Below are 26,545 nucleotides of genomic sequence, written 5' to 3' on the forward strand. Positions count from 1 at the left end.
TCCAACTTCTCATTTTCATCAAACCAAAGTATTTAGGATTTTTTTCTGCCTTCTAACAAAGGCACATGCAGGTTATCTTATAAAGTGGAAAACTGAATGTGCACAGGCTGAGACGGTCACGGAGCGCTGCTACATCCTGCAAAACCAGGCCCTGTGGGTGAAATATCAAGTTTTAAGGAGTCCCATGTCAGGTCATTCATTCATCAACTTGCAAGTCTCAATACTGTTGTGTTGGCTCTTTCGCTTTCACATGCAGGTTTGTTTAAATGCATGTGCTAATACTGTGCAACATACAAAGTTAATGATGTCTTTGACTGCTACAAGAAATAACTTGAGAAAATGAGTCAAGCACATGTGAACCATTGTCACTGTGAAGTTATCTGTGAGTTGCATGTGCAGTATGTCTCAGCTAACAAGTGAAAACTCTGATTAGGGTAGCAGTACTGTACATATAAACAAATTATGAAGTGGACCTTTGAATTTATGCAAAAAAGCTGCGGACAACTACTGTATGTGTGTGATGTCTCGAGCAATGCTTACAATGTGCACTTTATTATTTTGTAACCAAAAGCACTTAAATGTGCAATCAGTGGAGGCAGGAAATCAAGGGCCACTTGAGGGGAGAGCCATCTATAGTCTGAACTACAATATGATGCCGACACTGACTTAACACCTACACACAACACACACACACACCTGGTTTGAACCATTGGCAGGTGTGGGCAGATAACAATATGCAATAAAGGCAGAAAACAAACTTAAATAAAACTGGTGTAATTACTTCAATCAGAGCTTCTGTTATGCTGATGGAAGAACATCCATATGTTTAAATAACATCTCAGCTTGTTTTGGTCCAAGTTTAACATACCATGAAAGAGCTGCGGAAAAAAATCAATCTTGAATTTGTAGTGCTATGAAATTAACAGTAAAGGCATGAAGCACAAAATTAAACCAGCCTTCATTCAACAGTGTAATTACCTGAACATTGGTTGTTAAAGGCTTTGGGGACATTTGCCCTGAAATTCGTCTCTCAGGCAATGTTTACCTCAGGACAAGCTCTGTGAGTCACGTGGATAGTTTGAGATAGATTGCGATGTTATTCATGGTCATACAAGGTCTACAGGGATCTATAAGGAGTGAAATTATTTAAAATTATAGCATCAGATCATCCACACCGTCCAAAATTTTAAACATTTCCACAGCACTGAACACAGCCAGTCCCATAAATACGATCTGTTAAGCACACAGGATTATATAAAGTTAGCTTGTGGCTTTAGTGTGTGTTCAATATCCTGCATCACACTTAGGATTTGTGTGTGAAAGTGGCCGCAAGCAGAGCCACACCTCAACTTACACATCTAATAGCTTCCCAGTAAGATACTGGTAGCCTGGTAGTCTCTGACGCACAGGAAGCCAGTCTAGTCATCAGCTGTAACCACAGAGAGAGTGGAAGTGTTTTTTTTATTTTTTGTTTTTTTTTTGTTGCCTGGTTATATAATATGGTTACTATAGAGATGTGACTGAAAGGGGCTTAAGTGGCAAAGGTCATCAGCTGCATTTAAACTTATAATATCACAAGAACACAGTATGAGGATTAGTGTAATGAGTTTTTTTTTTTTTTCTTTTCCTTTTTTAATGTCTTGGCGAAGGAAACCAGTTTTCTCCATGCACAACCACACCAGAAGGCTTGGATTTATTTTTAGCCCTGGCCCGTCCGCCGAGACTTTTTTTTTTCCTTCTTGTGTGCAGAGAGCATGACTTAACGGAGGAAATATTGACCATCTGGAAAATGTACAGAAACCGTTCTATAGAACAGGGCGAGGAAGTATGACAGTTTCACTGCTCCACTAATGGTCTGTTATTGTGGGACAAGAGGGAATCACAGACTGGAGGAGTCTGTGCGTGCGTGTGCACAAGTGGATCGGTGCATTTATATATGCAAAGTGCATGTGTCCTTAAGCTCTTCTGCGTGTGTGTGTTTGTTTAATCTCAGTGCTGTAGCTCCCGGTTGTTGTTCTTTGGACCAGGGGTTTTCAAACTGTGAGGCATGCCTCCCCAGTGAGGCGCGGGAGAGTTGAAGGGGGTGTGGAGGGACTGAAGCTAGGCAGAGATACTGTGTGAGGTGAAAGGGACAGGAGCATAAACACAGTAGAAAATTGGTTACTGTGGTTTGCCTTGCTGATTTGGCCTGTCACAGGCAGCACGAGAGGCTGTGATACACAGCTCATGGAGCCAGTTAAGCTACTTGGAATGACTCAAATCTAAACACACAGACTTTGCACAATTAATTTTAGATTCAGGAGGACTTTCACCTTCCAAGGATGAACAAATAAACATCCATAAGTCTCCTCATAAAGCATAGAAAAATCACACTACTTCTATCGCCAAAATTTAACAGATAAAAATCAGAAACCCAGTGATCGTTTTCTGTACATCCATGGGTGCCTTGCACACAGGAGCTGTTAAAAGCTAATATGCCGTGCTCTTAATGTTTCCAATCATGTCAGATTTTGTAAACCTCTACTTTAACCAACAGATCTCCAGATCACAATGCCAGCTGAAACAGAAAAGAAAGTTAAAATAGAAAAGAAAGAGGGCGACAAGTGATGAGAGAGACAAAGGCAGAGAGAGAGACTTGGGGGATGGGTTAATAAAAACAGAAACTCAAACACGGACTTCAACTTCTTTTTTTTTCCCTCTTGGTGTAACATTTTTGTTCTCCTCAAGCCAGACTGTGCCTCGCTCCAGAGCTCCCATGTGTCTGAGTGAAAACTCATCTGACGCTGATGCTTTAACACAGTATATATTTTTGTGGGGTTTGCCGCCCGGCTATGCTGCCAAAAATGTCCTCCTCGCTGCTTTGTCTGCCCGCCTCTTTTTTTTGTGAAACCTCAGGATGCACATACCCAGCTCAATTTCGTTTACCTCTTTTGCAGAAGTAAAAAATACGCTCCCTGTTACAGAGGTGTTCAGGTAAATAGAAAATGCTCTTTCTGCTGCTTGGATTGTTTGGATGAGAAAATAGAGGAGGTGATGAGTACACAACAGCTGTGTGCTGTTTGCTGAAGTACTTAATTTTTATTGAATAATACAGCATATGTACATATTAAGGTCGATGTGGTATATTATGCCATTAGTGATGCTGTATTAGTTGAGAAATAACATGAGGCATCGACGTTCACTGTAACCTCACTGTTCCCATAGCGGTACTATGAGAATATTTAGAAATATCCCAGTGATATATATGTCTTCTATAAACTCAGTATTGATTACAACACAGCTAAGCCCTCATGGGAGAATAATAAAACTATTATAGTGTTTTTTATATAGTGCAATATGGCCAGTTGATATCATGTTTTATTTATTTCAAATGTGGTGTACTGCCAATCTAAATGTGGTTTTGATTGCAGTCTGAGAGTCTGCACTACAATGTGTTTGGCTGCTGTACAGCTGTCGTTATATTGCATCACTTTCACTTTCTGTCGACACTTTCTCTCTCTATCTCTCCTATCTATTCCTTCATCTTCATCCCTTAACTTATTATTCCTCCTCTATCTTTCTTAATTCTCCTCATAATCCTCTTTCCAAATCACCTATTTTTTCCTTCCTTATCACTCTCCTCTTAATATGTCTTTTAATTTCTCTGTTATTTTTCCTTCCTCCTCTGCTCCCTACAGGAACCCTGTGGAATCTGTCGTCCTATGAACCCCTGAAAATGGTGATCATCAACCATGGCCTGCAGACCCTGACCAACGAGGTCATTATTCCCCACTCGGGTTGGGAGCACGAGCCAAATGAGGACTCAAAGCCCCGCGACGCTGAGTGGACCACCGTCTTCAAGAACACCTCGGGCTGCCTCAGGTAAGGTTAACCTGAAAGTGATTTACACATGAATCAAGCTGATATTGATTTATTGAACTTAGTTGGCTGAATTTAGCCATGGATTGAGAAAAATACATCATACAGTTACAGTTTTAAGGTCCATTGTGTTGGATTTGAGGCATCTAGTGATGAGAACTGAACCTTCTCTCGTGTGTCAAGGGTGTAGCAGAACTACATTGGCTGATGCTGGAACACAAAAATGTGAATGGCCTTATCTATAGCCAGTATTTGAATTGAAAATCATGAATGTAACGGGAAAAATGATTCTGAAAATACTGTAGGTGAGTCAAACTTGGTTGCTGGGAGATGGACGAAGATATTTTGATACCCTACCACAGAATGAGAGCTGAAACGAACCATTAGTTAAACAATTAGTTGATCAGCAGAAGACTTACCAGAATTTATTTTTATAATCTGTTAATCATTTTAGTCTTTTTTAAAGAAAAAATACCAAACATTTGCTGGTACCAGCTTCTCAGATGTGAGGATCTTGTGTTTGTATTTGTCATCTGATATAGTGGGGTTGGGGTTTTGAACTCATGATAAGATACAATAGGAAATTTTAAGATTTTACCCTCTGCTCTGGGAAATTAAAATAGGCATTTTTCTTTCTGTTTTTTTTCTGACATTTTACAGCCAAATTGATTAATCCCTTAATTAAAGAAGAAAATCCGTAGATTAAGCGATCCCGTGATTATAAAAGTTTCAAGTGGGAATTGCAGCGAGAAAACGCAAGCAGATGTAATGTGATTTAAACAAAAAGTTCAACACAAACTTCCAAATATTAGATATGAAAATTTAGCAAACCCTGTCTTTTGGAGCTCAGACAGATTGAAAGCTTTTGGACAAAACCAGCAAGGACACAGATATACATTCGGCAACGTTTTGGAGGCAGACGGCAGATTTATTCAAGATAAAGTACCTTTTGGTTTACAGCATGTGGACCCATTTTAGAGATCATCCTGGATTTATAGAGGGGACCCTTAACACGCCTGCAGCCTTGAAAGTTGTTTTATTTTTTTTTGTACGGTACCAGTTGTAGCTGGGGACAGGTGTGATGTATATGAGACTACATATGTGCTGTAGTTGGCCCTGGGCCAGGGTCAGGTTTAACTTCTTTAGGTACTAAAAGAATTTACGATACGGCAGATGCTGTGTTCTTTCTGTCACAGCCGTGTCTGTATGTATGTGGAGTATTTCTGTCTGCAGTAGGATTTCTGCCTGACTTAAGGAAAACATAAAACTGTTTATTACATACTCCAAACTTCCACCCTCACCACATAGAGGTACAGGGAAATATCTTGTAAATCATTCTCTATTCGTCTCTTGCCATTCTGATATAAGCTGGGCAGCTATGTAACCACTCCACCCTGAGGCCAATCAGTAGCATTAGCTGCAAACTAAACAAGCTACAATTAAATAATGACACAAATGAAGTTAGTCCCGAGCTTGTTAATGCTGAAAGAAGATAAATTGAACCCACAGTGCAAAACGTTGCCTTATGACAACAAGTCAGCTTTTTCAGATTTTTTGGATTGTGGTTCTTTTTTTGTTGGTAAGAAAAACAACATGCCAACATCAGTATTAATTGGGTTCAAAAACATTTTTCATTGTGTATATCATTAACCCCTTAGCCTAGCCTACCAACAGTCATTCCCATCACTGGGAGTTCAGACTGCTCTGCTTTGACTCTTTTCAGTGACTGCAGCCGAAACCTTGAGTTGCTTTAAGGTCAGTCATCCAAAATGGTGTTAACTTCTCCATTTTTACAGTGACATACCTCACTGTTAGAGTGGTGTGACTCACGGCCATACTGCTGACCCTGTCTGGTCCATTTGTTTTAAGAACTGAAGGTCTGCTTTAGTCCTAGGGGGCTCTAGTCTGAGATAATAGCTTGAATGTGCCCTTTACCTAAACCCCTTACGTACACATACACATACTCTGCAAGGAGACAACAAACAGTTGTTAGAGCCTTGATGGTCTTTGCAGTCACGTTGCTCTCGGCTGATAAAACAAAGCTACAGGATGATTGTTTGGCTTGAACCTGTTTATCAGCAGGAAACTGCTGCCTCACCAGAAGGTGCTGCATCCATTTTGCCTTTGACCTGTCGTCAAACAATAGCCCTTTCACACAGATAACCCCCCAATACTGCTGCAATGAAGACCCTTCATTACGCCAGCTTTGCTTTTTTAAACAGAATCAAACAATGACATACTGCAGCCAGTGTGTGATTTTTGATAGTATGCAGGCTTTCCAGAAGCAAAAGAGGCGTGATGTGTAACAGTGGTGGTATCTAGTGTGATTCTGAACACACGCAATGGCAGCACTTTATAAACAATAACAATGGCGTAACATGGCAATAACAATCATTTACTGTCTTTGTTATGTAGGGGATGATCTTGTCCTTTGCTCGGGTAAGGAGCTCCCAGACCTCATTGTCTCCTCAATTTGTAGACTTTTTGGTTGCTATTCATTTTCTTTAAGTTAGCTGCTAACTGCTTCTAGCTGCTTTTTAAATGTTCCGTTAATGGGTAGCGTGCATTACACGTTGTCAAAATATCACACTCATCCTGTCCTGCTGGCTTATTCTTTTTAAGACAGACATTTATTCGGGTCCGCTACTACCTCCGCTGCTGGCTTAAAGGCAGAAAAACTCTGTCCACCCTTTCTAAGATCAAACCAAATACAGAGCAGTGAAGCGGCATAATGGCACAATATTCCCACCTTGAAAAGGCAGTGTAAGAGGGTTGGGTGTAAAAGACTGTTTTCTGAAAGTTAGCTGTCCACGCTGAAACATCAAAACAAAAGTGAAACTTCTTTCTCCTGTTTAGTTTATCACAATATAAGGAATGCATTTTTCTGGGAGGTACCCCAAACATTAATATACATATAATTTACAGCAAACTACCCAATGACTGACCACACACCCAAACAGCCCTAAAACTACCCCCGACAAGTAAAACTCAATACAGCTCCAAAGAAAATGTTTGGCACAAAAGTCAAGATTGAGAGAGTTTGACCAAACATACATACAGCCAGACACAGACACACACAAGTCCACTGACTGACTGGTGCTGCTGGTCACTGCAAATCACTTTTGCCTCTGTCTGTGTCTGTTTTATGTTTAATTGAAAGCTATAGGTTCTAACCATTTTTCAAAGGGACATAATGACCTTGGCTTAAAAGTCAGTAGTTGTTAATGAGAATTTCACAGTTTACTATGTGATGCAAGTGAGATAGTAAGTAAGATACAACACTGAATGCGCTGTATGTTACTATTGACAGACTGAATTGTTAGAACATATTGTGGACTGTCAGACAACACCAAGAACGCTAAATATAGGTTTAGCCCGACAATTATAACTCTGCTTTGACACTGTGTCCATTCCTCTATTTATATTCATTGGACTACATCACTTATCTCCATTCTTACTGTATGATTTCCCCGTGGGTGCTCACAATTGCCAGTGAGTGCTCCCGAGCACACACAGAATCAGTGCCTGTGTCAGGAAGGCTCTGTTCTGCCCTTTTGTGTTCACTTACGTTATGTTTCAAAACAGTAAAATAACATGTTCCCATTGACATATCGTTCTATTTCTATTGTCACATGACTACAATGATAAAACAGTAATGCAGTGTAATACTGAAAAAGCCAGCCAACCTGTTAGCCAAGGCTAATTAAATCACTGTTTTGTACTTGTGTGGTTGTCTGACAGCATTAAGCTAAATATGTTGTTCAACACCTGTATTGTGTCTTCAGCTTTATGGACATAGCAGAGCAGCCTTTGACAAGATTACAGTCAGTGCATCAGAGTGGAGCTGAAACAAGAAGTCAATTCATCGATCAGTCGATTCAGAATAATGAATAATCATTTAAGTCATTTTTCCAGCAAAAATAACAAACATTCCGTCTTTCTTCTTTTAAATTCTGAAGATGAACTGTTTCTCGTTGTCCTACATGACAGAAAACTCAATATCTTTGGCTTTAGAGTCTCTGTCAGACAAGACAAGCAAATTGAAGATGTTAGTTTGTGTTTTACAAAATTTTCAGGGGCATTTCTCCATGTTGTCTGATGTTTAATTGAACAGGTGATTAATCAGTTAATCAAAAACATAATTGGCAGAATAATCAACAATCGAAATAATCACGAGTTGCAACTCTGCATCAGAATTATCCAAAAGCTCCCCTTTTTTCAAAATTATACACTCTGGCTCTGCACATTTTGGGGAGAAGAGCATCAGCTGAATACCTGATATTCAAATTGAATGCAATTTAAGTGTCAGGCAAAAATCAAGTGCACCTCAGAAACGGCAAAACCTCAGTCAAACATCCTCCCTGCCTCGGTCTGTAAATGCTGTCATCAACTGAGGATGACAACTTGAGTGCAGCGATTTTGAATTCCTGTTATTAACTTCCAAGTAGTTTTCCCTCTCCAAGTATCTCCTCTCTTCTACCTTCCCTGCTGAATCTGTCATCTTGGCTTCAGCTCAGAATGACAGACTGTAGTAAATTGTGAAAGACGGAGAGTGTGTATGTGGGTTATCACGCCTCACGCCTGGCTGTGCTGTCTCCTCCCGGGCCGGCCAAGCCCGTCTAGACTGTAATCCAGGGCAGAGCGTCTCCTGGAGTAGACGCTGCGGCGTGCTGGTTGACATCCAGAACAATATAACATCCAAATCCAGCTCAGACAGAAAGTACCAGAATGTATTTCACACATTATTGCTCTGCATTAGATGATTTCCAGCTAATTTTCTCTGGCTGTAGAAAGTGTGGAAACTTGCTTGTAATTTTAGAACATTTTCTGCTGAGTTGAAGAGCAGCATTAACGAACCAAGAGGGAATAAATGAAAGCGCTCTGATAGAGCTGAGGAAAGTCACAGAGAAGTCAGAGAAGGCCACAGTGGGAACCCTGCTCTCACTGCCTCTTTCTGTTTCTCATTGTCTTTTGTATGATTTCTTTCATTATCTATCATACTCTGTGTGTATGTACTATATGTTTTTCATCATCCTCCCAAATACTATATCCAAACCTCATCACCCCAGATGCCACATATCTCAAAGCTGTCACATATCACAGTATCTCCCCTGCGCTTTCACTCCCTCGACCCTTGATGCAGCCACTGCTGACGAGAACAGGTCTCCATGGTAACTGTGACCAACGCCACAGTTGCCTAGACGCAGGGTTTGTGCGCTGGGGAGAAGTGCTGATGCCAGGGCGAATCTGTTTACTCACGCCAACAGAGACGCAGCTTACACCTCAATAAAGCCAGGGATAGTTTTATTATAATAGCCTCCTTTGTCGATAGGAGCCAGCTTATTTACAGTGTTTACGCTGTGGGCTCAGTGAAGGGAAAACAGTGTGTGTGTGTGTGTGTGTGTGTGTGTGTGTGTGTGTGTTGTCTTTGGTGGGGTTGGGGTGGGGTGTATGAAAGATTGAGTATCAAGCACTGGTTCTGAATTACAACTGGTTCCAGTACAAGAATGGGAATAAAAGTTCTTTTCAATTCTGCAGTCAGCTGCTGGGCTTCCTGGTGCATCAGCACTGACATATTGTTTATGATACAGTGTATCAGATTTGAGGTAGAGTTACCAGTGTCTGATTTTAACAAAAGACAAGGGTGACTCAGGGACATAATACCACAAAAAATAATCGAATGTTAGGAGAAGTAAATGACAAACATGCAGAAGTTTTGATGTCCCCACTCTTGCTCAAGTACAACCAAGAGTCACTTGTGCATGTTGAGGGAGAGAGTGTTTATAATGGTCTTTTCCTTTATGTCAGAATCTACGTGATGCATTGGAACACATTTGGATACAGACAGTCATGCTTCCTATATGATGAATCCCTATGACTTAATTCACGTGATCTCCTGAATTTTTTATCTAGCGTCACCATGAGGTGACACATAGACTGCCGTGAAATTTGGTTCAGACCTCCATGCTCTACCTCAGAATAAGTGTAATAGTGTTATTTATCAAAATATGATGGTGATTCTAACTTTGATACAATATACTGAAAAATATTGATATTTGATACCATTTTTGATACACAGGAAAAAATTGACATTGAGAGCATACAATTTGAAAGTTTTTATTAAAAGATAATTAAAGCAAGGCTATGACACGACAATGGTGACTTTTTTTTCTTGGTTACCAACAGAGAACCACAGAATCACCATAGTAAACATTAACATCAGAGTATGTATCAATAAATTGATATTTTTGACAGCACTAAATTGTAATACGTTTTATGAAAGCTATTACATTTTGTCTAATCCCATAATTAGGTCACAATAATTTGCTTTGTGACCAAATACCTGCAAAAATAATGACATTCCCATCAGCCTCAGCTGCACCTTTGCTTAGTCCTAAATAGCAAATGCTAGCATGCTAACATTAAGACAGTGACTATTATGACCGTTACATTTGTTAAACACTAGCATGTTAGTATTAGCATCATGTCAGCTCAAAGCACCACTGTGCCTTAGTACAGCCGTACGGAGCTGCTGGCATGACTGTAGACCTTTTGACGTATTTTACCTCAAACTAAAATTAATCATCACAGGTGTTGTGCTTATCGATGGTGTTTCCCAAATTAAAAAAAAACAAAAATAGACCTTTATAGGCAGGATTAACATTGAGGACAGAAAGCACTACTGCAGCTTCTGTGTCACATAAAATGAGGTTGACATGGCGTCTTTACTGATTGGTTGGAGCAAAATAACCATAATAATGAGTACATTTTCAGACTGAATAATAGGCCTTTTTCACTGCAGACATTTTGACTTGTCATAGTAGGAAAAGTACAGGTGTAATAACATTAACAATGGCTCTGTTTTATTCAAGTGTTCCGGTGAGCTGTGACAGACTGACAGTGAGCCAGCATGTATAATACCGCCACCCTCAAACTGAAGCAGCTTAATGGAATTCAGACATTATTAATTTTATTTTTTTTCCGCCTGTGATTTTCCTACTGTGACATGTCAAAATGTCTTATGCGAAACATGTCTGTGATGCGAGTTCGTAGCAGCTGAAATCCTCTGATATTAAAGGTGAATTTGGCTTATAATATATTAAGGTCTATTTTTATACTTAGATAATATAAGAAGAATTTGAACATGGATTAAGATGAGAGGCAGAATCCACTAGATGAATCAGAATTAAAACCAGGATCGATAAAACGTAAAGGATACCCAACCCCAGGGTACACACGTGGACCTGCAGTGTTGCCATTGACCTTGCAGGGCGTAAGCAAAGGTCAGCCATGTCTCCATCCATCTCCATCAGTCTCTATAAGTTTTGCTCCAGTCTATTCATCCCAGCTGCTCCATTGTCCTCTGATAGCCACGTGACTCTGAGCGATCTTCACACCCACACTTTATCTGATAAAGCAGACACACTAAAGGCACATCTAGATCAGACTGACAGGTTGTCCGTGTCTGCGCAGACACAGACAGACCTCTGAATTCAAACCTACTTATTATTTTAGCCTCTAATAATAAAGTACTCCTCACAGCCGTCACTGGTCCAGACATAATGAGACCAGAAAAAGACCCAATTTTCCTGATTTGTGAAAAGCCACTTAAAATGGTTTACAAGTACAACTTGATGGCTTTAATATTTTCAAAATGGGAACCTTTTTAAAGTAGCACTGATTCATTGTGGTGTCTGTTATTCTTTCTGCCATTAGCAAAGTGTGAGAGCACAGCACATTAAAAACAGACAATGACTGAAAAAACTTTTTTTTCCCAGAGATAACTATTTCCTGATTAATAATAAAAGACCTTGTGCTTTCGAGGAGAACTTAATTTCTTCAAGTTTTTTTCCTTCACATAATAGTCATAGAAAAGAAAATGTCCTCGTTTCTCTAAGAACTGCGGTATCATTGTGTTTTGGCATTTTGGCATTGTATTTTTTGACCATCAAAATATGAGAGTGAACATAATTTTGTCAGTTATGTCACGTGCAGAAAATTTGTCTACTGTTAAAAGAGGATAAAAATGTTTTGCTTCAGCCAAGCATTTCTAAAGTGTCTCTGGACCTGAAAATGTTGCCAAATCAGATAACTGACGTGTTTCTTCCTGCATTTTTCAAACACATGGATCATATGCCATATACTGCCTCAACGAAACTTAGGTAAATTAGTGCATTGTGATTATGATTGGAATTGGTAGTAACAACTGTAAGTGCCTGGGGTCGGCCAAGGGCGCTGCAATTTTTGCTTATTTCCATTTTTTTACAGTATATTTTTAATAACATTTGAATACACTGAAACATTTTTGTAGAGTGAGAAGAGTGAGATACAGTGACTCTTTGAGCTAAATGCTTTTATGCTCACAATGACAACATGCTGATATTATACTGCAATGTTTGCATGTTCAGAGTCATAGTTTAGCATGTTAGCATACTGATATTTACATTAGGCTAAGTAGATAAAGCAGAAGCTAATGGACATTTCATTAGCATTGCAGATATTTGGCATAAACCAAATGATTGCACAAACTTACAAAGTCGGGGGGATAACCAGAGTTGTTTCAATTCACCTTGAATGTGTGTAAGCGTTTCACACAAAACCACAAATTTCAACCTTGTGGCTGTGCTAGAGGAAACGTGGATCACCAAATTCGGTTGGATTCATCCTCCAGTTTTCATGGCAATCCATCCAATGGTAGCAGATTTTTCAGTTTGGACCAAAGTGGTGCACCGACCGACCAACTGACAAATCTGCATTGCCATTCCTGAAGCCAGCATAGTGCTAGCATGGCAAAACCCAGTCAAATATGCCATCATACTACAGCTAGGACTGGTGTCATGATCCGTCATAGTTGCTGGTTGTCATAGTAATGCAGTACACTTTCCAGTGCATGAGTTTTCGGGTGTACAGTTGTCAGAACTAGAGATGTTCTGACAAGACATGGAAAACTGTTACTGTAAACAGAATTAAGAAATGCTCTAGCACAGACAACTGAATGTGGGCTTACCAAAAGAACTTTAAAAAATGACACTGAAAGCTACTTAGTGTAAAAGGGAAGCTTACTGTCCTACACCAAAATGCCTCACATGTGGGAAAAATTTATAAGAGGCAGAACAGGATCCATCTTGGAATACTAAAATGAAAACTAAATTAACTTTTAAGCACAAAGAAAGACACAGATTTAACCAATTTGCTGATTCATTTTCATGCCAATATGCACATCAGCTTAGCCTAAAATGGTCTTCTTTTTTAAGTTACTAAGAGGACTACTGTATACAATGTCACTTAATACTGATGTTATTTCATATATGTGATATATTTTACATACATGCTATTTGTTTTGTTAGTTTATTGAAAGAAATTTGTATAACTGATATCTATGGAATCGATTTAAGTTAAAAAGGTTGCATGTGTGTCGTGGTTATGTAAGTGGATAAAAAGAATCACTGTGAAGGGGTGCCATGGTTTCATAAGTTGATCTGTAGTCATATGGAATAAGGTTTTACAAACCAAAAGTGGACTGCTTCTTTCAAAAAGCATTCTGATTCCCACATTATATCATTAATTATCTCTGATTTCTTGTAGTCTGACTGTATTAGCAAGTTACTGACATGGAGGGAAAGAGCAGTAACACAACAACAGATGGTAAACTCCCAGATAGATCAATAACCATCAGCACCTTTAGACCTCAACCCCCACTAAATATCACACCACTAGATAACCTGTCCAGTGACAACAGCGGCTTCCCGCAACATCACCACTGACAGATGCACTGTCCATAAACCTTTCGACCAAGACAACTGCTCCCTGAAAGACTCCTAGAAATGAAACAGCTGACAATAAAACTCTTCTGTCTGTCTGCCCTGAAACACACTCCTGTCAAATAAATCCAAGGCGGCCGCTCCTCTGGATCCGTTTACAGGGGAGGTGGTGACCGTTTTCTGACAGCTGAAGACAGATGGGTTTAGTTTATGAGCCGGTCCAGATGGCTGGTGCTGTCTGTTTGGTCTCTACCAAAGATTAGTTTTAATTAGCACAAACTGCAGGATGGTTCTGTGGGTGTCCATAGTCAAATGGCAGAGATACTCATACAGTGGCCAAGAACACAAGATGTAAGGCAGGAGATGTGCTTGTTTGTATGGAATTCTACTCATTGTGTAGGTCAGTAGGTGGAGTGTACGTCCATCCTGACTTTTAAAGGAGCTCTATGTGACTTTCAAAGCATTTCTGTGATTCAGAGTTTGATTCAGGTTGACCATACATGGCTCTCAACATGGAGGTGGCTGTGCTTGCAACCAGCAGCTAACAGTGCTAGCAGCTAACAGTGCTAACAGTGCAAACCATGCTAATAACAGCAACGGTGCTGACAGAGGGTGGGCACTACGCGTCCCTGACAACGCTAGCCTGTCACCATGAGACAGGATGGCATTGTCAGCAATAAGGGCTGTCTCAGCGCTATGCAGAGTGGCTGCGATCAGCTTGCCAGTGGAATACATGTGCAGCTGGGCCAGGTACCACAACAAAGAACAGAGAAACTCTTTCAACACACACACTTCATTCTCTGCTCAGGACGCCATTACGCCACTATAGCTTTTCATAGCATATACTGGTTTGCTATATTAATGCTCTGAATGTTACATACAGAACCTTTAAAAGAATAATCAGTGAGCACACAAGGATTATTCTAATGTTATTCAAATACAAAGCAATATGGCTTTGAAGTTGTGACAAAAACATCATATAGCAGTGTTGGATGTGATATGTGTTTCAGACTACACAGCACTATAAAGCACCCCAGCTCTGCTTACCTCCGCAAGGCTGCCACTCTTCCCCAGTACTAACTGGGGGTCGGCTAATGGGATTATGTGGGTTGGAAGCCCTCATAAATGAAGTCCCCGGTGAGGAGCAGGGAGCCCCAGCTATCCCTTAACCCTCTTTAAAGCCTCGCCTTTCACAGTCAGTCAGACAGCCGCGCTAAGACTGCACCAGCTCTGCCACTGTGCTTAGAGGAGCTGTGCTCAGGGCGCTGGCTGATGTAACACGGATGGCATTTCCCTTTGTAGCAAAAATGAAATTTATATTCATCATTCTTTTAAGATTATTCCTGAAGCGGTCGGGCTTTATTACATTGTACTATTGAGGCAGACAGAGGATAAAGGCCACAGGTCACATACGAACCCAGGAAATCACAAGGTTGGGTTTGACGGGTATTTGTTATCTGATATTGGGCTTTTAAAACTATCATGGATCGGCCAGTGATTGTCATCCAGTCTGTTAATGTCTTCCTATGGGTCATTATGGTCATTAAACTAGATAATATTAGATCATAGTAATGTTGCATAGTGAAATGAATGAATGACGAAAAAGAAAAACAATAATAAAGCAACTCAGATCTTTTATGATGCTCAGATTTTTGACGCACCCACAGTTGAGATTTATTTTTTGTCTTAGATGTTTTTCTGTGTTGTTCCTTGAATACTTTTTCTAATTGCAATAACAAAACTAATTGGAATTTTTTAACTGAAGAACCTCACAACTATGCATAAAGTTGTGGTCACAATTATACCACTAGCAGTAATACCAGTGATGCCTCTTGCTTCAGCAGTTAGTCAGATTTTGGACCGTAGATCATTATCTACGGTCCAAAATCTTTTGTAGCTGCCAAAAGTCATTACTTTTGGCAGCTACAAAACCTTTAATAAAACCCTTGAAATACAATACAGTTCTTATTATTTTGTATTGCATATACTTACAAGAAGTCAGCATTCTAAATAATACATATCTCCCCTCACAGTCGTGCTAAAATCTGAATCATCTGTTGCCAAACGACTTCCATAATTGCAGCTGCTGTTGCAGAAGAGCAGTGTCATGAATCCAGTTTCTGCTGGTTCTGTCAACAGTGTAGTTATATCTGGTGGATGCTTTTCTACATGTTTCTCATGCTTACTAACACTGTGTGTGTATGGCTTTTTCCTGAAGAAATGTGAGCTCAGACGGGGCAGAGGCTCGACGCAGACTGAGGGAATGCGAAGGATTGGTGGACGCCCTGCTGCATGCCCTCCAGTCAGCTGTAGGGAAGAAAGACATGGACAACAAGGTAGCGTATGACCCACCTACTAAAACACATTATTAGTTAATGCTAATGGCACATATAGCTGTAGAGTATGGTTACTTAGATCCTATTGAAGTACCACGCAGATGTACTTGTAGATGAGAACGTCTCTGTCTCTCCTTCCCCCTAGTCTGTGGAGAACTGTGTTTGTATTATGAGGAACCTGTCCTACCACGTCCACAAAGAGGTGCCAGGGGCCGAAAAGTTCCAGGACCCCTCAGCGCTACAGGCCCCTGGTTCAGCTGGACCACAAAGGAAGAAAAAGGATGACGCTGGCTGCTTCGGAGGCAAGAAGGCCAAAGGTGAGACTGAATTCCAAAATGTGATTTCTGCCTCATTTAAAAAAAAACAAAAAACCTTATGAAATAATAACATTAGAAAACTAGGATAAATTATTGCATTTTTGGTTGCATAACAAGCAACTTAAGACTAATTAGAAGTTCCTCATATTGTAAGTTCCTTCTAAGTGTAGAGCATTTTGTCTAAATGATTGGTAGGAGCTGCATTTGCTGCATGGTTTCTTTTGCCTTCTTTTATTATTATTTTGTCATGTGAAAGCAGTCATTCAAACAGCTGAATTGCATAGATACCATTCTTTCCTTTGTTGCCTTCCTCTTCTTTGTTGTATTTCAGTTCATTGTTGGTTTTATGTGAGCGCTGGGCGCATACAAATCCCCCTTGACAATGACAATTGTACAGTAATCTGTCACATCTAATGTGCATATAGATATACGGCATATAGACTTTATACTTTGGTTGTCTTAAATGCAATGCTCCTCTCTCGACATTCTCATTAAAATAAGGTTTAGCATTTACATACATTAGTTAAACTGTCTGCTCATTTGACGATTGATCCAGAAAACAAATATTTTAGCTCTTTAAACTTTAAACTTTTCAATTTTTCAATGTTTTTATCAATACATTCAACAACTCAACTTCAAACATATTGTTCCACCATTTGGTTTTTTATACAGGATTTGAAGTGTTCATAAAAATACATTAAACAGTAAGTAAAGTCATCACTTACAGGGACATTTATCCAACTCATGTAAACAACAAATTACGGCTATCAGTTCTCTTAAATGTTGCTCGTTGTAACTGAACACTTTCAAATAGAGAATAATAATAATTAATAATTCACAACAATAACACATGAAAGGGATAATTTGGACCTTTTGAAATCAGGTTGTATGAGGTACTTATCCATATTCAGCATATTACATACAATAGATGGCTGTTGGCAAGCCAGTTTGGAGAATTAAGGCTCAGACATACTTTACACATTGAAATGGGCTGCATGTGGACATCCACATAGGGTCCGTGCGGACCCTCGCAGACATGGGTAGATGATAACGTTACGTCACACGGACCAGAGCGGACCCTCATGTACACACGGCAACTATGAAATTACCCTTAAATGGCTAAAATATGTTTTGCTGCTTCCCGTGTTCAGCAGCAGTACATTACTTAGCTTCTGTGGTGGTATTTCTGCTTAAAAACAGTCTATATCAGTTCAAGTGTACACTATATTTCGAATATTTTCACTCCCTTACCTTGCTGTTGAACAGCCCTTCTCTCATGGTGAACTGTAGCCAATATGTATGCTCTCTCTTTAAAGCCACCAGACTCCTTTGTGATTTTTTTGACGTACACAACACAGGAGCTGCTGGTCTATGGCTGCTTCAGTTGGTTAATTTGTTTGAGTTATTGTGTGACTTTGGTGAACCCGAAACTAACACTTTGAAACATCAAAGTTACACAATTTTTTTTTTTTAAATGACAAGGCATTGGTAGCCCAGCAACTTCTGTGCTTTGCGAGGTAAAATTACTGTTTGTCAAAGGAGTCGTGACTCTGAAGAGAGGGAAGCCACCAAACTCTCTCCAAACTGGGGGCATGCTGATCAACATTTACTGTAGGTCATGCACTTACTATTGATAAGTACCTCATACAACCTCACTAAAAACAACCATTTATATTATCCCTTTATATTTTACATCTGGACAAGCTACAGCACTGTAAACAGTAATCTCTTAGCTTGCATACAAGACTATGATGACACATTTGTGTTCTGTAACGGGCATGTGTCGTGGCACCGTCTGCTGCGTCAGGAGGTTTTTGTTGTTATTGACTCTCTGTGACAGATGTGCCGTGTACACATGTTGTTAGCGACGTCTTAATCTGCAGTCTCCCAGGCTGTTTGCTAAACGACACTGTTATTTCCCCGTTGTACAACATTAATGGCCGCCATTAATCAGTCAGCCAATGAGGTGTGACTACTAGCCAGTGACCCTCGACTTCTAACGGCTCGTCAGAGAATCCTTTGGTTCAGGGGTCAGGACAACACAGGAGCTTACATGTATACACATTTGTAAAAGCACCAATTAACCACATAAATACTTTCACACATGCACACACACGCTTTGAATAATGAGATGTGTTTAGCTGCTGCAGACCCTGAAGGTGTTTCTTGAAAAAAAGGAGGCTCAGGTACAGAAACATTAAACGTGGCTATAAAGGAGCATGGAGGCGGATAGTTAAGCAACACCGTTGGCAATATGCTTGGTAATTTGTTACCTTAAGTAGGCTAAGTTTGGCCTCCTCTTCAGTTTAATGTCACATTCAGTATTAAATATATCATTATGCCCAACACTCGCTCAGCAGTTCAGGCTCTGTTTTAGCTAATAAACACTCTGGTTCTCGGCTGTTATTTCCATCTCTTTGAACACATTTCTGTTCTTCCCAGGCAGTGATGTAAATGGAGCACTTAAACAAACGCTGACAGGTTGTGCTGTTGTTATGTATATGTTTCACTGTGACTCTCTATCCTGCCGTCTCATCTGACAATGAAAGCTGATGCCTTAGTCTTTTCTGTCTTTCTCGTTTGCTAGTTTATTGTCAAATCTTTTCCTATTTTCTTTTAAATTTCACACTTTTCTGGCTATTTGACTGCTTCTTCCTCCTTCTCCCTTTCTCTCTAAAAAGCCATCCCACTGAACTCTTTGAGCACGTTTTTAAGAGAACAGCTATGGACTGCTAATGGCTTCCCATCTAGCCCCTTTTCTATCTCAAAAGTATTTCTTCCCTTTTCTCTTTACTCTCTTCTTTCTCTATTTTGTTTCCCCCCCCCCTCACTCTTTCACCTTCCCTATTCAGTAAAAGACAGCCTCTTTTTGTGAAAAACTGTTCGCATCTATTGCACAGCTTCTTGACACACGCACACACATCTTTTTCACCATGCTTCTTCTCTCTTCTCCCTGCTTTTGTGTTTTTTGGCATTGCCGCTGCTTCCTTGGCTAACTATAGAGGAATGGTTTAATCAAGGTGAGTGTCCCCCCTCAACCCTTCTCACTTCAGCTTTCCTCCCCTTCCTCCTTCCCCTCCCCCTCCCCTCCTCCTTCCCCCTGGCTGTAGAATATAGTTAGAGGTAGTTTTGGGTGTCCTCCAAACCTGAGAAAGTTTCAAGGACTTGAGAAAATTGGGGTGTTTCACTCATTCCACATGCATTCCTTCACCATACCAACCTGAATGTTTTAGACTCCACTCCTCCCAGTCCTCACAGTGTGTTAGAATTAGTTGCTCCCTGATCCTGAGTCAAAGATGCAAGAATGAAAATTAAAACTTGAAATCTATTTAGTCTGAATCTATGATTAAAGTGAGGTGTGCAGCTTTTAGACTCCAGATAAAACTGATCCCAGCTGCTTTGACAAACTGGTACTAACTGTGTCCAGCTTGAACCCTCCACTGGTCCCTTTGTGCTGTGTTTAAGCATGAATGTCAAGCTCTGCTGCAGACCCTGTTAGCGTGTGTGTGTCATTGTGTGTGTGTGTAGAGGCTTTGAATGATATGGATTATTGATATTAGAATATATTTGTTTTGAAGCTGACAATATCCAAGATTTGGTGCCACAATTTGCTATCCTTCACATTTGGAGGGGGAGTTCCCTGCAAGGTTGTCATTGTTGTACCCGAGAAATAGTTAATTTGTTGGGCCTATAGGTATAGTTTGACATTTTGGGAAATACTCATATTGGCTTTCTTGCTGAGAGTTGGAGGAGAAGATTGATACCACTCTCCTCTGCCTGTGCATTAACTGTAAAGCTAGACGCAGATGTCGCAGATATTGATCTAATCATCTAACTCTCAGCAAGAAAGCAAGTAGTATAGCCTATATCCCAAAATGCCAAACTATTAGTTTGAGGTGATTTCGGAAAGCAATGCTGGTGTTCTGTATTCTGAATGTAGGGCAGGGAGCAAGTCCACAGTGGCCGTATATTTCACTTTCATCTAGTTCATCTTTACACCTCTTTATCTTTGTACTGTCCCATGGGCATGTCCATGTGCATGTGAGATGACCATTAGCCGAGTTGCAATCATCCACACCCTTCCCACTCCATTTCCCCTCTTCCACTGCATTACAGTTACAGTGGAAAAGTGTGTGTATGTGGTTATGGAACGAAGGTCTATGCAGTTATATGTGTGTGTATGGCCTTGAGCTCATACAGTATGTTTTAGGCCTATATGTCAATTCATCTTTATGAACACGCTGGTGTTCTGTAGCCAGCAGCAGACACTGTGGGATTTATGTGTGTGCTTGAACATATCACGCTTCTAGCTGTCTGTATTGTGTATACATGCAAATATTCATTCTTTGTGTGGGTGGGTTTGTAAACCTGGATTAGACCGATATTTCAGTTCAGAGGTGGAGAGGTAATACCATGGAAAGAATGATGTAAACATGAAAATGGTTACATTTAAAGACACTGAATATAAAGAATCTAAAAATATCAGCCTCCCAAACCCATATCGGTCTAACCCTGGTGTCAACAACATCATCCTTTATAATCCAGTTGTTTTTGGATATGACACTGACTTCATCTTCCCTCCTCTCTCCTCTACCCAGGCAGGAAAAACGGTGAGAATGACAAAAACTACGACACATTGGATCTGCCCAAGCGCTCAGAGCCGTCAAAAGGTAGGCCTCATCTGTCAGGCAAAACCTCTCTCTGTTAACACTTTCGCTCCTGAGAGAGAATATCCCAGAGGAAATAACTTGCTTCATTTAGATGTCATCCTGCGGGAGAGGGCAGAGAGAAAGGAGTCAAGACCACTTACTACTTTTAAAAACATAAAGTAGCCTACTGTATGTAATTTACATAGTTTTGAATAATAAATTGTCTGCAGCCTTTCTATTTTAAAAAGTTATCTACCTTAATCAATGAATTAACTCATTTGAAAGCACCTTACAGTCAAAGTGAGGGGATGGCGGTGTTCTCTGCTGTGTTGTTATTCATGTCTCCAGCAGTGAAGGGCAGCCTCTCCGCCTCACTGTCAGCTCCAGGGAAAGACGCTGGCAGGCCAAGCTCAGGGTTTTTGAGTTGAAACAGACTGAGCAGAGAGTTATTTTCTACAGCACACAGGTGTTTTAAGTTGTTTAATGCTGTAGCGTGTTTACCAGCCAGTCTCGTTTATTAAGGTTACAGCTGATCGTTGCTCTGCTCCATTAACGTTTTTCTCTGGGTGATGGCGTAGAAAGTATGGACAATGTATTTCAAGTTCATCTCGCAAATGTAATTATATAAACATTAAATTAAAACAAGCTTCCAACCGCTGCTTTTTGTGAACATGATTTACAAGTTAGTTCAAGCGTGTCTACATTGTAGACAGTCCAGGTGCTGCATCGCTTTCACAGTTGAGTTCTGCCTCTTTCGTTCCATCAATATCACATTTTTAACAAACATTGATTATCGACATATGTGATTAGATGCCAAATCATCCTTGTTCGCATTGCTGTGTATCTAACACTTAGTTATTTCCCCCAACCATTAGCCATTATTTAGTTAATTTAAGTAGGATCTCATAGGATGATTTTGTTCCTTTGAACAGAGCCAAGCTAGCTGTTTTCAGTCATTGTGCTAAGGCGACCAGCTACTGGCATTAGCTTCCTATTAACCATACAAACATGAGGATGGTGTCAATCTTAATCTCTTTACCCTAACTTTCTGCCAGAAAGCAAATACATGTTTTCCCAAAATGTCAAGGTATCTGATAATGAAAATAACAATAAATTGCCAATTGGAATATATATGTATACATATATATATATATATATGTACATTTAAGGATAGAGTGAACTTTCTGGAAATGCATTTGGCAAAATGTTATTGCAGTAGATAAACTAACTACATAGGAATGCCTGTGTCTGTGTTTGGCCGATCCAGTGATTTAAATCCCTGACAAATGAAGGTACTTTATCACATTGATTCTAAGGTCTTAATAAATCCAATGCTGCCATAAAGAAGGCCTGCTTATTGATTTAGGTTAGCTACCTTTGAAAGATTAGGCACAGCTACCTTGGTATAAATGGCATAGAAAACCTGCTGATGTATCTTCATATTTCCCAACTCTATCTGAGCCTACAGGCCATAGTGCTGTATCTGCAGCATTGGACTTATTTTTGTAACACCACGATGTTGCAAAAATTGGATGTCAGCAGCACACAAAGGTGGATCGAAAACGGTGTTTTGCTGTTATTTGAAAAGCTGAATGTGCTACTGTTGGGTTCAAGGTTGCGTGCTTTTCTTGACCATATTCAGAGAATAGTAACTGTCTCCTCTCCTCTCCTGATTTGTGTACCTCAGTGGCATACTTTCCTGTTTATCTACCATATCTATAAATATTGTATTATAATGTGATGAGGGATATGGGAATGGTAACTTGGCAATCTCACCACGAGAAGGTTTGAAGAGCACCGTTTTGTCCCCAGACTCTGCAACTGGTTCTAGCAATCCTGTGTGACTAAGCATGTGTATGTGCACTCATCCTCTCTTTGCTTTTGCATTTTGGCACTGACAGGCAGTTGTAACAGTCATAAAAGCAAATTAGTATGCAGCGCACACATGAGTGCATCCGGACGGTAATAGAATGTGTATTTGCTTGTGTGTGAGTGTGTATTATACCTTCCGCTGTGGAAATGCATGTGTGTGTGTAAGGCTGTCCATCTGTCTAGTGGTGTCTGTGGAATTTGCCTGCACTTGTTACACACCCTTATGTGGTATTTACACATCAGCACCTTCATCAATGTCTAGTGGCAGGCACTCAAAGTCAATACCACTTCCTGTTTGACTGTTAATTAGCCACATTAACACGACAAAGTGGGCTCTCATTAAACTAGATCACAATTAATTGCTGTGCTTTTCCAAGTTAAGCCGATTTTGCCTCTTTTTTTTTTATCACTCCTAAAGTAAAGGAAAGCAGATGAGCTCCAAGGATGATAATTAATATTTTCCACTCACTGGGTTTTCATGGGTAAAAGCCAAGCTGGCATGCTGCAACTGTGAATCTATAGCGGTTACAATTGTGGTGCGATTACGTTACACAATGTGCTAACAACACCCTTCGGAGTTTTGAATCCAGAGAAAGCAATTATCGTTATAGGCCTAAATGTCAAACACAGTTGAAATGTGTGTGTGGGTTCACGTCGGAGAGAGCGCTCGGCATTTTCTTGCTCGCAGACAGACAAATCATATTTGACGTTTATTAGCTCCACACACGGGCGCATAACAACAGCGAGGTGCATGGATAATAAGCTTAATCAGTGGAGCGAAACCCACATTAACTTTTAAAGCGCATTTATCACTTTTTCCTCTTCAGGAAACATTGGAGGTGAAAGTGCTGGTGACTGCGAGACCATAAAAGTCATCAGGGTGCCTTGTTTGTTTGTCTATGAAAATATATGTTTGAGTGTGTTCACCTGCTCCACCCTCGCCACCACAACAAACCGTGGTCATCTGTGGAGAGTTTGCAGAGGGAGATAGAGAGAGCAGCTCTCATTCGGTGGCGATGGCTGAGGGAGATATGGGAGATTACATGTGTATCCCGGTCCTGATCTGATGTCAGACAGAGGGAGGTCAACGCCGGGACCAGGCTGGACCTGGCAGTGGGCAATGATTAATCTTTTTGTTTGTGTGTGGATGTGTGTGTATGAAAAGGGAAAGAAACAGAGAGAAGCCAGGAGAACGAGGCCTGATGGGTATTTCAAGTTTCACAGTTGTTTTGAATATGTTTTGAAGTTTGAAGCCAGTAGTTTTGGAGAGAGTTTTGAACATCTTTAAGCTGTGCTAATTGATTTTATGGCTACGTGACTACAGAGCAACAAGCTGTATATTACCTTTTAAAGTTGAAGAACAAACAGGCAACACTCGCTTATTTAAACTTCCAGCAGACACAGAGTGGCATTAGCATACATTTGGAGTTGTGTTTGTGGCAAACTGATAAATATACGTTCAATATTTACTCTCCTTTTAGCTGCTTTGGTTTCCTCACATCTCCTCAGAAAGATATCTGTCTCTTTGTAAATGTTCCACTTTGTTTACCAGCAAGTCCCAAACTGTGTCTGTCTGACGTGTGTTGCTGGGCAGGTAGTGTTCAACTGCCTGCTGTGACTGGAAGTGAAGCTGATGAGAACAGCGGGAGTGAACCAAAATAGTAGATTTGAGGGCTGTAAAACAAAAATTAACTGAAAGACTCTAGAATGCACAACAAAACTGAGGGGGACTCTGTGGGTTTGTCGTTACAAGCCACCCCTTTATATTACATATAATCATTTGATCCATTGTTATGAATATGTTTAATGATACAACTTAAAATTTGACCCTTTTTCATAATTAAGGATTTAGCATTTCCTCTAAAATGGTATCCTCATAATGGAGCATTAACTGACTACAACTCCTTTGAAACCCTCACAGACATTTTTGCAGGCACTTCTGCAGCTCCTTAAAGAAACCCCCTTTCCACCTTGCATAAAAATGTGTCTCGTATCCAGATTGTATTGAGATGTGATTGAACCTGATTACATTTACACCTGGTAAAAGTATGTCTCTAGTGTCAACATTGAGATTGTACTGACATCCAGTTGCTTTGTCCAGTTCGAACAGCCAAATGCAGTCCAAACGGGTGTGGTGACGATGCCTTTTCACCCGTACTGTCATGTGGTCAAGCACTATAAGGAGTCTTAGATGAGAAGATCAATGCCACTCTCATGTCTGTAAAGTAATACACAGCTACAGCTTGGAGGCAGTTAGCGTGGAAACAACTAGCCTGGTTTTGTCAAAAAATAAAATGTCTACCACCTCTAAAGTTCACATTTTAGATCTTGTCTTTGGAAATCTTCATTGTTGCTGTTTTGCAGGGGGCTATGTCCTTTACTACCTTGATTTCTATTTGGTAGTGACCCCTTGTCTCTTAGTATGAGCTTGCCAAACAACCACTGACCTAACTCGGCAAAAGAAGTGAATTAATGAATAATCAAATTCCCCCAGATTTGGACCTGTTACTTTAAGGCAGGGCGAAGCAGGTTGTGAATAAAGAATGTCCTCTCTCGAAAGCAAAAGTGAAAGTGGTGTTGTATTAATATTAATACCTCTGCAAAAGCACCAGATTTTGGGTCGTACCCTACCAAATGCAACATAGATTTCTTGTAACTGCGATGACAACTGACTTTTAGCACCGTGGACTGTGGTTGGCCTAATGCCTCTTACCAACGGTTTCTTTTAACCTCTACAGTCTTTTATCTTTCCCCAACCTTCACCAGATTGTGATAGTTTGAGAAGAAACTAAAGAGAGCATGTTCATATTTAGTTATGAGGAATGGTTAGTTTGACTCCTGAGATATTGTGAAATGAAATAACTTTCTTTTCAATTAAAAGTCTGTTGTCAGCGTGACTGAATGTTGAAGTCATACAAGCATTGACCGAGACATACATGCAGACGCAGCCAAAAAATGTGTATTTATTATTAACCAAACATCAGTACCTGCACTTCTGCACTCAGTTGACTATATCTCCAAAATCAATGCTGTGTTTTTCGTTAACTTGTCTTGCCAGACTTTCAGTTGTTGTGATTCGTCCTTCTACTTAATTGTTTGGCCACTTTGTCCACCCTAATTGATTAAGTGAGTTTTTTTGTCCGTGCAGTTGCCCCAGAAAGGGGACCTGTTGCAGACCCATACATCAGCGGAGAAGTCCATTATTCATCCTGCTTTAGAACAGAGGCAGAGAACGAGAGAGGGGTGGCTGTAACAAAAGTAATTAAAAAGTGTGAAAAGACGCATTTCATTAAAGATCCAGTGAGTGCGGCAGCCCCTGAGATGATGAAACATTTTCCCAGCAGTTAATTGAAACCACAGCGTAAACCTTTAGATTGGAGAAAGGTCAGGTGAGGTGAGGGAGGAGGGTTGGGGAAGAAGGCGTGATGTGTGTTGACTGAGTGTCTGCGTTTCTTACCTCCTTTTCTTCTGAGAGTGGAGGTTAAAAAAAGCTTCAGTGAAAACTAAATATGATAGGCTTCCTTTTGCTGAGGTTTCTTCCAACCTGAGGAGGTTGAAAGAATACAGAAACAGTTGTTGGTTGTCCTCAGAGAAACACAGTGCCTCAAATTAATTAGCCTTTACCTTTTATGCAGCCTTCATCTCTTCCCTCGGCTCCTCCCTTTATCTGCTGTGCTCGTCTGTCTCCACTGTATTGTCAGCGCGGTGTCACGATGCAGCAGAGCGAAGAGTCTCACATCCTTGCTGAGGAT

At 40.3% G+C, this 26,545-nt stretch overlaps 1 protein-coding gene across 10 annotated transcripts in view; it reads left to right on the forward strand.

Annotated features, from left to right (window-relative positions):
* arvcfb (ARVCF delta catenin family member b) overlaps positions 1 to 26,545 on the forward strand; it is a 264,389-nt gene that overhangs the window by 197,853 nt on the left and 39,991 nt on the right. For 7 of the 10 annotated variants that reach the window (XM_050050471.1, XM_050050470.1, XM_050050465.1 and 4 more), the window contains 5 exons: positions 3,678 to 3,861; positions 15,838 to 15,955; positions 16,101 to 16,272; positions 19,275 to 19,292; positions 20,871 to 20,942. In XM_050050471.1, the coding sequence (XP_049906428.1) occupies positions 3,678 to 3,861; positions 15,838 to 15,955; positions 16,101 to 16,272; positions 19,275 to 19,292; positions 20,871 to 20,942 (564 nt within the window). The remainder of the gene's footprint in view (positions 1 to 3,677; positions 3,862 to 15,837; positions 15,956 to 16,100; positions 16,273 to 19,274; positions 19,293 to 20,870; positions 20,943 to 26,545) is intronic. The other 3 variants (XM_050050466.1, XM_050050472.1, XM_050050475.1) reach the window with 1 other exon arrangement.

The sequence above is a fragment of the Epinephelus moara genome, chromosome 8, assembly GCF_006386435.1.
Source record: "Epinephelus moara isolate mb chromosome 8, YSFRI_EMoa_1.0, whole genome shotgun sequence".
Classification (NCBI taxonomy): Eukaryota; Metazoa; Chordata; class Actinopteri; order Perciformes; family Serranidae; genus Epinephelus; species Epinephelus moara.